Raw genomic sequence first — 14919 nt, forward strand, 5'->3', positions numbered from 1 at the left:
TCTCCTGGCTGCTTTGCACTTTCCGAGGGCGGCTGTACTTGAGCGAGCTGCAGAACGAGAAAGAGGGAGAGAGAGAAAGGGGGAGTTGGGAGGGGGGAGGGGGAAGAGGAAGGGTGGGTGGAGGGGGAGAGAGGTAAATAGCCTTAAATCGGAAGGGAGCTGCTTCTCTGTGGTCTTCCACAAGAACTGCATGAGCTCTGCTGGCTCAGTAATAACTGAGTGACCTTTTCTTTTGCTGTATTATGTCTGGCTGGTAAGGGATTGCATTTTGCAGCTGATAAAGCCCTGACTTCATTCAACTCGGCTCCTCACACGCTGCTTTAGGTAAGTTGTCTTCAGCCAGGACGGAGACAGACAGCCTTGGACTGCAAGATACTAAAAGGAGGACACCTGTAGCTCGGATGCGGTCAACACAATTACTTGGCGGATCCTTGAGGACCTCATTATTTTAAACTTAAAGAATAGCGATCTCCCTCCCCATCTCTCCCACCCCCTCTTTATTTTTTTCCCCAAACAATGCTTCTTTTTGACCTTTCCCAAGGAGAAGAGCTACAAAGCAGCCACTGTGCTTATTGAACTGCCTCCCCTGTATCGCTTAATTGAGAAGGTAAGTGAGGCAACTGTGTACATAAGCTTTGGGTCATTCGTGTGTGTGTGTCTGCATCTCTCTCTCTTCCTCTCTCTCTGAGTCATAAGCTGGGGCTGCAATATACACACACACACATCTCTGCACTGCAACTTTCACTCAAGCTGCAGCTCTGCTGAGACTGTTTTGTTTAAATCATGTGAGGCTTCATTATTTTTATGATGAGACATGAAATACATGCAAGCGGAGGATGCTGAGCGAAACCCATCTAACTGTATGTCTCGAGAAATAGCAGTGAAAGTTAACAAAGAATTGCAGCAGCAGCCCGCCCCCCCCCCCCCCCGCCCCGTTATTATTGTTATTATTATTCTTGCTTCTTGCAGAGCTTCTCGAAACGTACTCCCAATTATCAAGGGAGTCGGTTAATTTCCCACTCCCCAGCTTTAATCCACAAGCCTCCCCGTACAGCAGCTTAATTTGTGAGTGGTTCGGTGCAGGGCTTTAACCCTTTGGGCAGAGCGGAGGCAGGAGCGCGGTGCAGCCGGGGTGGGGAGCCCCGGGGGGGCAGAGCGGGCCGGGGGAGGCAGGGACGCGCCGGGCGCAGACGGGCTGCCGGGGTCCGGGCTCACGCAGCCTCCCTTGGACCGGTGTGAGAGAAGGGCAGCCACGCTGGCGTTATGAAATAGTACTTCTGTCTACGATTTTTAAATTTTTTTCCCTCCCTCTTCCCCCCCCCCCCCCCCCCCCGCCCTTCACACCGAGCACGAGACGGTATGCTAACGCCGCATGTGACAGTTTAATCAAACCCATTTGTTACAACAAAGCTAAGAGACCACTGGGATTATAGGCTTACGGGCAGAGTTAGGGGAGCATGTGGCTTTGTCGCTCGCCATTGCTGAGCGTGGCCGGTGGCTCGGGGTGTGCCGGCTCCCCCCCCCCGCCCCGCTCCTCCCCCCCCCCCCCCGCCTCCGCTGCGGCGCGCCGCGCTCCCGCTCACTTGACCCGAGCCGGAGAAGCACTTGCTACTTTTGCCGGGATTTGGTGCTTCAATGAGAAGGAGCTCTCCAGGCGCCCGTGGATCAACTCATGCAGAAAAAGGAGAAAAGTTTTGGTAAGGCGGCGGTGTCCTGTTTTAGCGCGCCCGGAGCAGAAGCGCTGCGCGTTGAGGTCGAGATGGGGGGGGGGGGGGAAGGAAAGGGGGTGTGAAGAGGGAGACAACGACCGTGTTTCTCTTGCCTCTTCCATCCTGAATGCGTTGCCGTAGCGAGCGTCTGTGTTTGCGTGTGCTCTAAAGAGACCCAAAATGCCTCTTCCTAGGACAGCTTTGTAGGACCGCTGTTTAACCCAATTAATCTTGCTAGGTGCAACAATATCGCTACATGCTTTTCCGACACCTTCCTCTCCTCTCTTCTCCCCGTCGCCCCATCCCTGTGATGCTTGAAAAGGAATTAGCACAAAAGGCTTGAGCGTCCAACTCCAGAAGGGATTCTTTGTTGTAGGGTGTATGTTTCTTATTTATTTTTTTATTTTGCATGTGAGCTGCATCAAAATTGAACTCAGTCTTGCAAATCTCTTGTTGGCCTTTGCCAAGCACTAGCACTTTGCTGCCATGGTAACTGTAATTAAACTGATAAGAGTGGAAAAATGTCAGTATCTCTGAGCCTTGCAGCTGCATTGGAGAAAAAGGGAATCAAATTGGTTCCCAGCACCACTGCTCTAAAAAAGGGAGGGAGGGAGTGGGGGGGCAGGGAGGAGAGAAGTGGGGGGGACACAGGAGGGGTAGCAACATAGCTAAGCAGCTCCCATCCCTGAAGTCTGGGTACATCTATTTGCTGTGTTGTCCCTTAGGGGGCTACAGCCTGCAGGGATGCTCTGGGCCAGTGAACAGGGAGAAACAAGCTTTTAGGCCCAATCTAGCTTTCAAAAAGAGAAGGGAGAAGAAGAAGAGAAATCTTTTGTTTGGTGTCTCTTGGCAATCGACTAGCCATGTTGGCCAAATTCTTTTAATTTGTATCACTGCTGCCAGCTGTGGGACTGCATTCCCATTTTTAGTTTTTACCTAACCTCTTTTTTTTTTTTTTTCCACTTCCCAACCCACCTCCTATTAAAAAAATCAGTTTCCTCTGTAGAAGAAGGTGCAAGAGGTGAAGTTTAGTTATATACCACAGAAAATTAACTCAAAAGTATACAGAAGAGAATATATTCAGAGCACTAAAATCCTTACTTTTATTTCTTTTTTAAAAAACCTGAGTGTTATGGAGTTGCGGTTACTTTGTTGTGTTAACTACAGAAGCTGAGACTGTGTGGATGAATGGCACAGAACAAGAGAGCATAATGGAGGCAATCAACCGTTAGGCTGGTTCACAATGCAATCCAGGCAATTAAAAGCTCACCAGAGTTTAAATGAAATGGTTCTACTTATTTCTGTGCACCACACTGCACAGGCTATTATTTATGTCTCTTTTTTTAATTATGATTTCCCTTAAACTGTCAAATAACTCAGAATAGCAGGGTCTCGGAGGCAATAAGAATTTACACAGAACAATTTACATGCCAATCTAAAACTAGTTACGACTCCTGATGTGCTACATGCGAGTTCTGAAATGTTTCTTAGCTTCTGAAACCTTAACTTTTTTTTTTTTTTTAAGTCTCTGTGTGTATTGTCCTGAATAATTGGAGCTCTGAATGCTTTTAGGATGAAGCTACAAAGTAGGAAAGCATCAGAAAAGTATTCTTTTTATCTTCTACTAGATCTCCAACTCTCTTGTTGACTGCATATTGTCTGTCAGTTTGCTGTCTTTTAAAGATCAGTGCACTGATACTTAATTTGCTCCAAACTGATTTTTTTTTTTTTTTAAAGTAGAGGCAAGCTTTCCCTTTCTCACTGTACGCATTACTGTCCTTGGTAGAACCGTGTGCATGCATCCGCAAAGGAGGCGGGGGGAGAGGGGTCTTTAAAAGTTTTTAAGTGATCCAGTGCATAATAATATCTAAGACTTCCTTCCTTAACATGCCTTTCAAAGACATCTGTACCACAAACCAGAAACAGAGTTCTGTGGGTCTTGTGCTGTACTCAGCACCGTCAGGGACCAATCCTGCTTACAAATGCTACAACATCACTAACAAAATAGAGTTCAGTACGTCATATCTTCATTCTCTTTGATTTTTGAGAAGGGTAGTGATTGAAGTGAAATGGATTTTAGTTTCTGTGCCTTCCTCCAGGAGCCTAATTCAGTTTTCTCCAGCAATCTTTCCTCTTTATCCTGAAATCATAGTTACAAATCAGTTGACAGTGTTTCTTCTCAGGATAATAACAGTAACCAGGGATGGGAGTCAGTTGCATCAAACTTATTTGGGGAGACTGAGGGAAATCCAAAATCCTGCAAATCATGCTATTAAGTTCTTCCTTCAAAAATCCTAAAGGTGGTGGATGGTGATGAAGAAGTCTTATTCCTGACACAGCTCTGCAGTTTATGTGCAGTATCTCGGAGGGAGGGAATAGAGGGGAGGATAGAGGAAGCCCTTGAGAGCATATTGGGGTGAAATACAAAGGCTTTGTTTGACAGTGACAGACTAAGCACTGAAATTTCTCAGTGCTGAGAACAGATCTGCTCTGTGATGCAAAGCATGGGTAGGACTCTGCAGAACTGAAGGGAAAGCTGGGTTTCATTTTTTTTTTTTTTTTAACAGCCTGCGTGTAGCACTAACGGAGTTGTGAGGTTTTTTTGGAAGTGCTCCATAAGCTCTGCTTTCCTGGCAAAGGGGGAGAGGAGGGCAGCCAGGCAGCAGCGCTGTGTGCTGCTACCCCATATTTCAGCGGCGAGCAGTTTGGATGGTTTTCTGGGTGCTGTCAGCTTCTGAAAGGGTCCTTCCTGTGTCCGAAGAAATAAATAGGTACTTAAACAGCAGCCTGTGAAAAGCTGGCTGACAGTAAGCTGCAGGTATTCTTCTGGCCGAATTAAGAGAGAGCTAAAAATACATAAGCGCCTATCTGAAAAGTATAACTGCATTGGCGATCTTATGGGAACGTGAAAGAGAAGAGAGATGGTGTGTGAGGTGGTCTGCATTAAGGTGGCTTATTCATACTATACAGAAGAAAAATAAGCAAACGTTCTCTTTTCAAAATTAAGTTATTTAATCCAGGGCATGTTAAAAAAGGATACATGCAAAGAATTTAGAGATAGGTAAAATACTTCTTGGAGTGCTGTTTTGCGCTTTGTTCTGTTTAGATCCATTATACACTTAAAAAAAAAAAAAAGTAACTGTTTTTTTTTATAATGAAGTAGTTGGGTTTGTGTTTTTTCTTTTTTTTTTTTTCAACTTCCCTTAAAATAGAAGCAGCTTCATCTCAAGTAAAGTGTGAAAAGATCAGATGTATCTGAGAAGAAAAGCATTCCTTCCTTCCAAAAACTGCTGCAAATTGAATCCCTAATCTGAAGGTGCTGCCAGTGGGATGTCAGCACCACCTTCTCTCTTAGTCTCAGGAAAAGAGACATGCAGAGTTGCTAAAACTACTTCCATGGGGTGTCTGCCCCTTTTCGCTTGTCTCTACAAGGAGGCTTTGGGCTAACCAACATGAATGACAGTGCTCTGTCTGCTTTTCTCATGTAGCAAATGTCTCAAAAACTCTGCAGAGGTACGTGCAAGATTCTGCAAGATGCGGTTTTATTTGTAATACAGTAACCTTGTGTTGGCAGCGTATACCTCAGGAATGATCAGGCTTGTTTTGCTGTTTGCTCAGATATTCACTTGTTTAGCCTTGTTCCTGTGGCTTCTTGTATCCTTCAGATGGCGCAGGACAGTAGATCAGCCTGGATCAGAGACTGTCAGCCTCCGCTCTCTAACCCGCTTTCTTATCAGGCGACAAAATTTTTACATTAAGATTTTTTTCTTTAAAGCCTTAAACTGTGTTAGCTCCTAGTTTATCCTGGTTTCCCCTGAGCTAAAGATTAAAGTCCCAGAACACCCCTTCATGCTTCTGAACTTTTTTTACTGAGTTTCAAGGAGTTGATACAAACTGTAGTTGATTTTATGCATTTGTACTCTACGTAGCCAAAGAGAGAGGCTGGGGATAAGCATTTTGTTGGCGCTTAACAGATATTTATATCGTGATATGCAACTTTACAGATGAAGGCTTTTCTACCAAGTGAAGGTATTAGAGTTCCGGCAGGACTTCCCTTTATGGTCTGGCATAGGTTCTTTACCAAAAATCTCTGATACTTTCCCTGCTTTTAGTCATTTATTTATAGCCATGTCATTTTGCTGTTGCATGTATGTACCCTGGATTCAGGGAGTCAGTTGGCAGTTGAAAATACTGTAAATGTTCAGCCTTTGTCTCATGGTGCTCACTCAGGATGAGAGATGTGCGTTCGTTCCCAGGTCTGCCATAGACTTACTGTGGAGCCCTGTGCAGGTCGCTGGATCTCATCCTCCCCCTTGTGAACAAGAAACAGATCTTACGAGTCTGTAAGTGGTGTAGGAGCTATGTGAGTAGCATTGATTGGGGAGTAATGGGAAGGCAACAATGCCACATTTTTATATTTATTGATAGAAAAACATAGACCATACACTTTTGTTATAAGCGTTACATGTTATGCAGGGGTACTGCCGTGGCACTTTGGGGTGCCCCCTAGAACTGTGCATATCACTGGACAGCTAATTCAACCGATAAATATATGACTCTAAAATGTGTAATGGAGCGTATTGCAAAGAGGGGAGCAAGGCTGTTGTGCTCATATGTTGCAATAAGAATTACTAGTTCTAATTCAGTGATCACCTTTGCACGTAAAACTCGGGAGTTCAGCTTGGCACTCCTGGAAGGTCCCTTAACTGGCTGTACAGTCGCTACCGTCCACATGAATTCAATGTGTTCCACATACACATACGTGTAGAGATTCCTGGGACGCTTCAGCCGACTTAGCCTTTAGCCTCTTGTCTTTGTAGTGCTAATATCCATAAAGGCATACTGTACTATTGCTTCAAAGATTAGTCATTTTTGTGTTTTCCTTAGGAAAGCTTTTTTTAAAAAACAAAACAAAACCCACCAACAACCAACCAACCAAACCACACACAAAATAACGCAAACCCAAACTTGTTTATGTTGTAGCTCCCTGAACCTGCCTGTCTGTGGTGGTGTCTTACAGCACCAACCGAGATCTGCTGATAGAAACTGGGACTGTAAAGCTTTCTTAACAGTAGGTAGTAGAGCATTCTTGATGAGGAGCTCTTGAATTTGCTTTTCTTTGTTACAAGGCTCTATTTGACCTTTCCCAGTCTCTGCATAATAATAGGGTACCATACCCTGAATTTTGGGGTAGGATTTTTTTGTTGGCAACAGCATTCATTCACCAGTCTTGACAGATTCTCATTGTAATATTCAGATGCACCCTAGTGATTAGCATTTGTTTTAAGTTACATCTCTGATTGGCTTTAAAACAATGAGATAACCTAATAATTGAACTGCGTTCAGTTCTCCCTTTCTCTTTGGTGCCTGTTTGGTGTCCAACAAAGCATCCGAAGGGCTGTGATTTTGCTTGTTCTAAGGAATGACTTTCAGAGGATTGGTCTGAGTGTAATGGGATGGCAGTTCATGCGATTAACTGAGACCAGTCTGTAAGCACTTTGGGGCAGTGACTTTCCTCATTTACTGTAAAACTGAGGGCATTGATTTTTGTATGGATCTCTGGAAGCTGGTTGCCGGCGCTCTGCGTACCATCACTCAACTGTGTTCCACTTCTACCAGTTCCCTCCCTTAAACAGCGGTTGGCGTTTTAATTGTTATTTAAATGCTCTCTGCTGTTACATCAAAAGGTATATATGCTTAATGGACACTGTACTCATTGTCCCGAAGTAGCTGTTGACTAAAATTGGGATTGGAAAGTGGGGCAGAGGTTTTGTGGTTTTTTTTGTCTGTATAGGTTTGTGGTGTGGGGTTTTTTGTTTGTTTGTTTGTTTTTTCTTAACAGACTAGCAGCTCTCTGACCTTGTGCAGATTATTTCAAATGAGATGATTTTTCAGAAGGCCTTTACATTGTACGTTTTAACTAGGGATGCTGGTACTGAAGTCCCTGGAAATCTGATTGCTTCATTCATGTGTCTAACAAGACCTGTAATCTTCAAAAACAAACCACCACCCCCCAGCACCAAAATGTCTGTGTCAAACCTCCCTGAAACTCTGGGTCTGTGCCTGTAATAGCTTCAGTCTTTTCTTCTTTAGAATCTGGAGTGCTTTTATATTTTGCAAAGATAGTACAAATAAGTCTGAATATGTAGATTTAGCAATATTTGCCATCATAGATATGCTGTTTATTTAAATTTTTGCTTTCTAAATATTGAATACTTTGGGTGAAAGTGGATGACTTTTCAGCTGAACTGGTTTAATTTTTCGTTTTAATTTTTTAATCCTATTTCTTCTCAGCAAAGAGACCAGGTAAACGAGGTGTTAAAGAGAAGCTGTGGAAGTTTCTGATCTCAAATTTGCCTTAACATTGTTTTCAGCTTGCTGTGGACACTCTAGATTATTTCATTGTAACTACACGATTGCCTTGTCAATGAACGGGGTGTGGGGAGAGTGGCGAGGTGGAAGAGGAAAAGGGGGAGACTCGCACCCGAGACAATATCTATTTACAATCTTCTCTGGTCTTATTGTTTTTCAGGTATACAAATGCTCTCAGTCCAGCCAGACACCAAGCCGAAAGGTTGTGCTGGCTGCAACCGTAAGATTAAAGACCGGTATCTTCTAAAGGCCTTGGACAAATATTGGCATGAAGACTGCCTGAAATGTGCCTGCTGTGACTGTCGCCTGGGGGAGGTGGGCTCTACCTTGTACACCAAAGCCAACCTTATCCTTTGTCGCAGAGACTATCTGAGGTAGGGCGCATCCTTCTTATGTTCACTGGCAAGCTTGCTAAATCTGTTCAGCCCTTCCTATACAGTCACTATTGCATAAGTGGTACTTGCGGGCTGCCAGGCTGCGTCTATGTGGAGGACGAGAAAACAAATAACTGCAGTATGGAAATAAAACTAAAATCTGAATCAAAAAGCACACGTAACCGGATCGTGTGGGAGGCTGCCGTTTTTCTGATGCTAATACTAGGGCCCTGTGCTCAGTGGAGAAAGAGAATAAACGCTCTGGGTGCCCCACAGCACCGAGCCCCCAGGGAGCTCCTGGGGGCTCCTCCTCACAGCACAGTGATGGCCAGGGGTAGTGACCTGAAACTGCGTCCATGTTTTTTACCAGCTCTAGTGTGGAGAATGAACTCTGTGAGGAGTGCTTCACTCATCTTCGCTTACCCACTTTTGTCCCCATCGTTAGCCAGAGGGATTTGATTTGTGGCACTGGAAGCTTTTATGAAGGCTGCTGTTCAGCTGTTAGAAGCTGGACCAAGATGACCAACTGTCTTCCATGTGCTAAATAACTGTGTAGCTAGTAGGCTCAAATCTATTCTGATTTAACTTGATGACCTGGATGGGATGGTGGGGAGCCTGTTGCTACTTCTCAGATAGCAAATCATTGCCTGATTTTTCTGTCTTGTTTGCTTGTGGACCTACATTCTCAAAAGTATTTCAGGTATAACTCGTAGCAAAGCACTGATGAGCAGCGCCAGGCTAATCTGTCTGCAGATTGTATGTGAATATATAGGGCTACTTTGCAGGAGCTAAGCTTAATCAGGAAGTTTATTCTCCCTAGGCTCTCAAGAGTAAATAGAAAAGGCTCCTCTGAGGTGATTCAGAGCACCTATTTCCTATAGGAGCATCTTTCCTCCGTTCCCTGTAGAGGGGGCCTAATGAGACTAGCTGCTCCAGGCTAACGTGAACTTCTGGGAATATTTCCCCTGCCCCTCTAGTGAAGCATTTTCCTTTTAAAGGGACATACAAGTTAGTAATACATTGGGGAAAAATTAAAATTCTCTTCGAACATATTAACTTACGAGTTCAGCTTAAGCACAGGTACCGAATAGGAGGTTCCCACACACTAGTCAGTTCCCAAGTTGTACAGCACAAGTAGGTTGGGACAGGAATCAGGACTAAAGTGTTAACAACTATTGGTACTCTGGCCCTCCACTTTACAAGCTATTTTTTCTAGAGTAGAACACAAACCTTCACAAAGACATTGCGCATTTGTTGAGCTAAGACTGCAAGGCAGGTGAGGTTCTTCAGACGTGGGCTAGTGGTAAAAGTGCTCTGACACCCATTAAAACTCTGAACTGAACACAAGATAGAGTGCTATGAATTTAGCATAGAGTCTGCATCTTAAAGCCATTGTGTTAAAGCTGTCAAAGAAATAGGTAACGAAACCTTAATTTTAAAAACTGGCAGGGAACTGTTTCAATAGAAGGAAGTTGTTGTACGTGAACCTAGGTCACTTGTGATCTTAAAATGTGTGTCTGGAGAGAGGGATTAGAACAGTTTCTGGGGGGAAGGTAATGCTTATTGTAATTTGTAAAACCCATTTTAAGAATCTTTCTACAACAAGTGCCTGCGGGAGTGAGAAAACTCTGCTGTGGGTGTTTGATCAGAGTTCTGAATTCACTGCAGATTTTGAACTTACTGAACCTTCCAAGTGCTAATGCAACAGACCCAGTGTTTTAAAAGCAAGTGTTTAAAATCAAAAGCAAAAGCGATCCAGTAGTAGAGATATGAGCAAAGCATCTCCCCAGCATAGATGTACACACACACACACTCTGTTTCTCTCTGGTTTTTGAAGGTCTAACAGGAACAAATATTTTGCTAACAGTTAAAATTGACAGTAAGTGATTCAGAGAAAGGAAACTGTATTTTTTGTTTGTCATGACCACATTCAGAACTGGTTATTCGTTCATACACAATATTTACTCTTGCACCAGTGCAACTAGCATACATGAGAAATCCTATAATCAGTTTTAAGATGTCTCTGATTTTTGTCTCCAGGTTTATCAAGTCTTAATGAAGCTATCTTGCCATGAGCCTTTTTTTAGTGATTTTTGTGAGTGCATAGATTTAAACTTGGTATTTACATTAAACTTCAAACTGATGCACTTAAGGTAATTGCAGATAGTCATTTGCCTCATTGCATCTTATCTACTTAGTTATTCAGTGAACCTGTAACAGTGGTCTTTTTAATGCTAATGTAGAAACTAGTTAAATGTTCTCTAGCTTTGTAGTCAAATAAGCTTTCATATTTAGCAACCCACTTGATATGAATTTAAAGAACAAATTACTTTGTACCTAATGATCAGATTAGGGTTTCAAACTACCCTCTTAATTTTTTTAATTTTTAAGCATAAAGGGAGTCTTTGCTACATATGAAACTGTTCTAGGTTCCTATTAATTTATGTGGTGCCCTCTAGAGGATATGTGGCTTGCATGATACTATAAAGAGTAAAATTGCTTATTAACTTGTCTCTCTCTGTTCATTATGTCTTTCAATAAGGCAGACATTCTACAGATGCTATAAGCAATTATGTAGCCAGTTTGTGTGCTTTAACTTTCATGGTTAAATTTGCAAACCGTGTGTCTGTGTCTTTCGCTATTTGCAAAGATATTTCCAGTATCTCTTACTCAGAGATGCCTGCCATAATACTAAACACCTTCTCAGCCCCGATGCACGCTCTTGTTCTGCATTTGAGTGCTGAGGTACTGACTTTGAGCTTTTCATGAATACTCTGTGTCTTCAGAATTTCAAAACTTGCTTTGCTTTAGGTCTCTCCTTTGGGAAAATTAGTTAATTTTATTATATTAAAATCTTTTTCTCTGGGTTGGGAGAGGTTGAGGTGATGGACGAAATCTTTAAGGAGGTAATGAGCTTGGAAGATGCTTTGGGTGTGAGAGACTTTACCTTGGAATCTGTTTCATGGAAGTCACTCCAGTGGTTTCAGAAGTGGCATATGACGCCAAGGGTATTAGGGTGGCCACAGCAGGAATGAACTCTGTTTTGTTAATGAGGATGAGAACTGACTTGAGTAAAGAAAGGACTCAATGCTAGAAATAACATACTCGGTGAAAATGATATGCAGAGTATAATTCCCCTGCAGGCTTCTGTCTCCTGCTTATACACTCTCGGGTTAGAAAGTGAAGACTTAATTTAAAGAACTTAGGTTTATGCCAATATTTCAAGTCCATTTACAGTAAGTGAAATACGCAATAAGTGTGTGGGTTTCCTTTTTTTTTTTCTTTCCCTTTTCCCCTCCAGAGCTATACGGTGACATCTTAATGTATCAGCCTGCCCTGCTCTGTCCTCTCTTCTGACTGGCAGCGTGTCCATTTACAAGCACAATATTCCCTTTGAAATCTGTCATTACTGCCATTAATGACCAGTCGTTATGTTAACAGCCCTCAGGCTGTTAACATGTCAAACTGGTTGTTAACTGGAATGTTATTACTTATTTAAACCGCAGGTATAAGTTGCATGAAATGTGCTTTGGTTGTGTGTTCTGGGCTGCTTCTGCTCAAAACAATAGGGAAACAGCGGAGTGTTTGCCTTTGGGGTGCCGAGAGATTTGCTTTCTGTTCCATCTGCTCAATTGATTTCTGCATGTTTGTGAGGTCCTCCTACCCCTGGGCAGCCTCCTAATTTCAGGTGCAACTGTGTGTAACCCCATCTCTTAGCGGCTAAGCCTAATGCGCGACTTAGCCTAATGTGCAAACGGGCAGCCACGCATATTTCCAGATGCACAGTAACCCTTGCCGCACATTTGAGATTAATATCTGGCCCCTAAAAGTGTAAAATGAAAGACCGACAATTACATGTAACTCAGTTGTATTAAATAATGAGCTTCCTTAGATGCAGCGAAAATATGAAAGTACAGCTGTGCTAAGCTAGTAGCAATGTAGGTCAATCACCCTTTTCACTTAGGTTTTTAACTATGCAAACCCTGCTGAGCGACCAATGACTACAAAGTGCTGTTTCATTCCTATTTAATTTTGGCAGCATTTTACTGAAGAGCAGGCATTCATGCAGCTAAATTATCTTCACCATTTCTGGTTTTAACTCCAGCTCCATGACACTAAATGTTGGAGTGCATATCTCTTAGTAAACACAAAGAATATGGTTTCTGATTTTTTTTTTTTTTTCAAATCCATCTCTTAACATGGAAATTGAATTAGAACTTTTATTACTTTTTGCATAATTTCCCTAGCCAGGCAAACAGATCACAGGAAAAGGACTGGCAAAACTAATATATTGGGGTGGAAGTTCTGCCCTTAAACACATCTAGAACCTTATCGGGGATGGGGGGGATGGTGACACAAAAGTCTACCCCCCCGCATTGCTCAACCTTGGTATTGATTTTGCTTGTAAATGTACTACAGACTTTGTAAGTACCACTTAATAGCTATGAAGATGAGGAGATCAGTATTCCTGAAGAAAGTGGCAGAGAGTGTTGTTATTTTTTTTTCTTCCCTACTTGCAGGTTTGAAGACCTGAGACAAGCCAAGTTTTTAAAACACATATATTGGATGAGATCTTGTAAATAATGAGACGTGACCACAGAATGTAAAGTGTTCAACCATGAGCATGATGAAGTTGCCTCTGTAAAATATTTAGTTTGTGAAAGGGTGCAGACTGAAAAGAGTAGAGTTTAGAAAACAGCCTTTTCCTGTACAACTGCTTGCACTCTGAAGGCAGTTATTATTTTAAAAAAAAATATTATGTTGGAGTACTTAGACTTAAGATGTCTTGTGGCCTGTTACTGATTAGCAGATCCTATTTCTCTCTCGTGTCATGGAAAGTGCACATTAAGTATTGCAAACATTTAAGATATTAGCTCTATTAAATACATGTATAAATACTTTATATGGATCTTTTCACAGGTAGTGGGTTACAAGGTGTTTTCAAAATGACACCACAGTATGCTTTGTGCCCAGCTTGAGTAAATAAGGGTAGGTCTTTAAAGATTTAAGCACTCTGAGTTTTCAGGAATATTGAGGTATTTACAGAAGTGAGGCTTAAGAGAGCTCTGCTTTCTTCACTACAGCTTTGTAGAACTGAACCCGTATTTGTACACTAGTATGCTTGTTGCAATGTATTGAAGTATTCAAGGGAGTACTAGCTTGCAGGAATAGACCCTAAAAATATTTTCGAATATATTTGAAAATGATAGGTGTAAAGGTATGCTTTTTCTAATTTTGCTGCGTGAGATTAATGTTCTCCTAAATTTATTGTACCACTTAGTGTGACTTGGAAGAAAAAAAAATCCTCTCCCACTAATTACCAAAGGTTTTGGAACCCTTCAAACACCTTAACAGTTGTTGAAGGGATAAGGGTGTACTACAAGGAGAGTAGTGCATGTACGCACAGTTAATCCACCCAACTTGCAAAGAATAATGCTTTTGATTTAGTTGCACTCTGGTTAGTTTAGCTTGTTCTTATTTTAGTTGATCTGTGATAGCTTTTAATAAGAAACATTCAATTAAGCTGTTAAAATCAGTGTTTAAGTCATGTTGAAATGCTGCAAAATGTGTGTACTCAAGTTTGACGCTCTTCAGTAGTTCCATGTGTTTCCTTGTATCTGCTGGTATTTTTCTTCAGAGCTGCCAAATTTTTAATAATTGTGTTATTTTTAGTGGCTTAAAATACACAGTTTAATTTCCAAGAATGTGAATGTTCCCTCTTATAAGGCTTCTTGAAAACCAGACGCTTCTCGTGTGTTGTCAAAATACCTCATTAATGCCCTGGAAATGTTCAGAGAATTTCAGGAGACTTTTCAGATGAAAGTACAGTGCCTCTTAAAGCCTGTCCTACAGCTCTTCATTACTCTACTATAGTACAGTGTATTTTCGTGGAAAATTATTTTACTGCAAAGATTTTTGTCAATTTATAGCAGCTCAATAAAGCTTAATGAAAGTGGTGATTTTGGGGCAGCCTAGGTAAGTCTACAGTGCCAGAGGATGGGATAACGTTCTTACTGGAAGAACAGCAGTTCTATAGATCTGCTTAAACATTTTCTATAACATCTTTTAAAACAAGTGGAACTCTTTTGATTTCTTCCTTGCTGAATTTTTCCTCAGAAGTGACTTTGCGGCTAGGGTTTTTATGAAATATCTTTAAAATAATACACGTATTAATTATTTACTTCAGGAGTAAATATTATCAACTATATTATGACACGTGATTTGACATTCAAGGTTTAATTGGAAACTATCTGCATTTTTGGCCAGACACATAAGTGAAACAATCCATCTATTTATCATGTAGTAGAAGAATATTTAGCTCTTATTGCCTAGCACAGAGGTACCTTTAAGGAGTTCTGATTTCTGCTATATATCTCTTCTTTAAAAACAAACAAAAAACCACAAAACAAAACAAACCACACAAACATTTAATTTGTTTGAAATTTTAGTGATTTCATGTGGAT

The 14919-nt window shown here is 41.7% G+C and overlaps 1 protein-coding gene across 3 annotated transcripts in view; it reads left to right on the forward strand.

Moving 5' to 3' along the window:
• The first annotated feature begins 522 nt into the window (after window positions 1-522).
• LMO3 (LIM domain only 3) overlaps window positions 523-14919 on the forward strand; it is a 56919-nt gene continuing 42522 nt past the window's right edge. For 2 of the 3 annotated variants that reach the window (XM_065650646.1, XM_065650662.1), the window contains exons 1-2: window positions 1602-1697; window positions 8242-8455. In XM_065650646.1, the coding sequence (XP_065506718.1) occupies window positions 1673-1697; window positions 8242-8455 (239 nt within the window). In that variant the 5' untranslated portion in view covers window positions 1602-1672. Of the gene's footprint in view, window positions 608-1601; window positions 1698-8241; window positions 8456-14919 lie in introns of those variants that run through there. The other variant, XM_065650653.1, reaches the window with a different exon arrangement.

Source organism: Caloenas nicobarica, chromosome 1 (genome assembly GCF_036013445.1).
Source record: "Caloenas nicobarica isolate bCalNic1 chromosome 1, bCalNic1.hap1, whole genome shotgun sequence".
Classification (NCBI taxonomy): domain Eukaryota; kingdom Metazoa; phylum Chordata; class Aves; order Columbiformes; family Columbidae; genus Caloenas; species Caloenas nicobarica.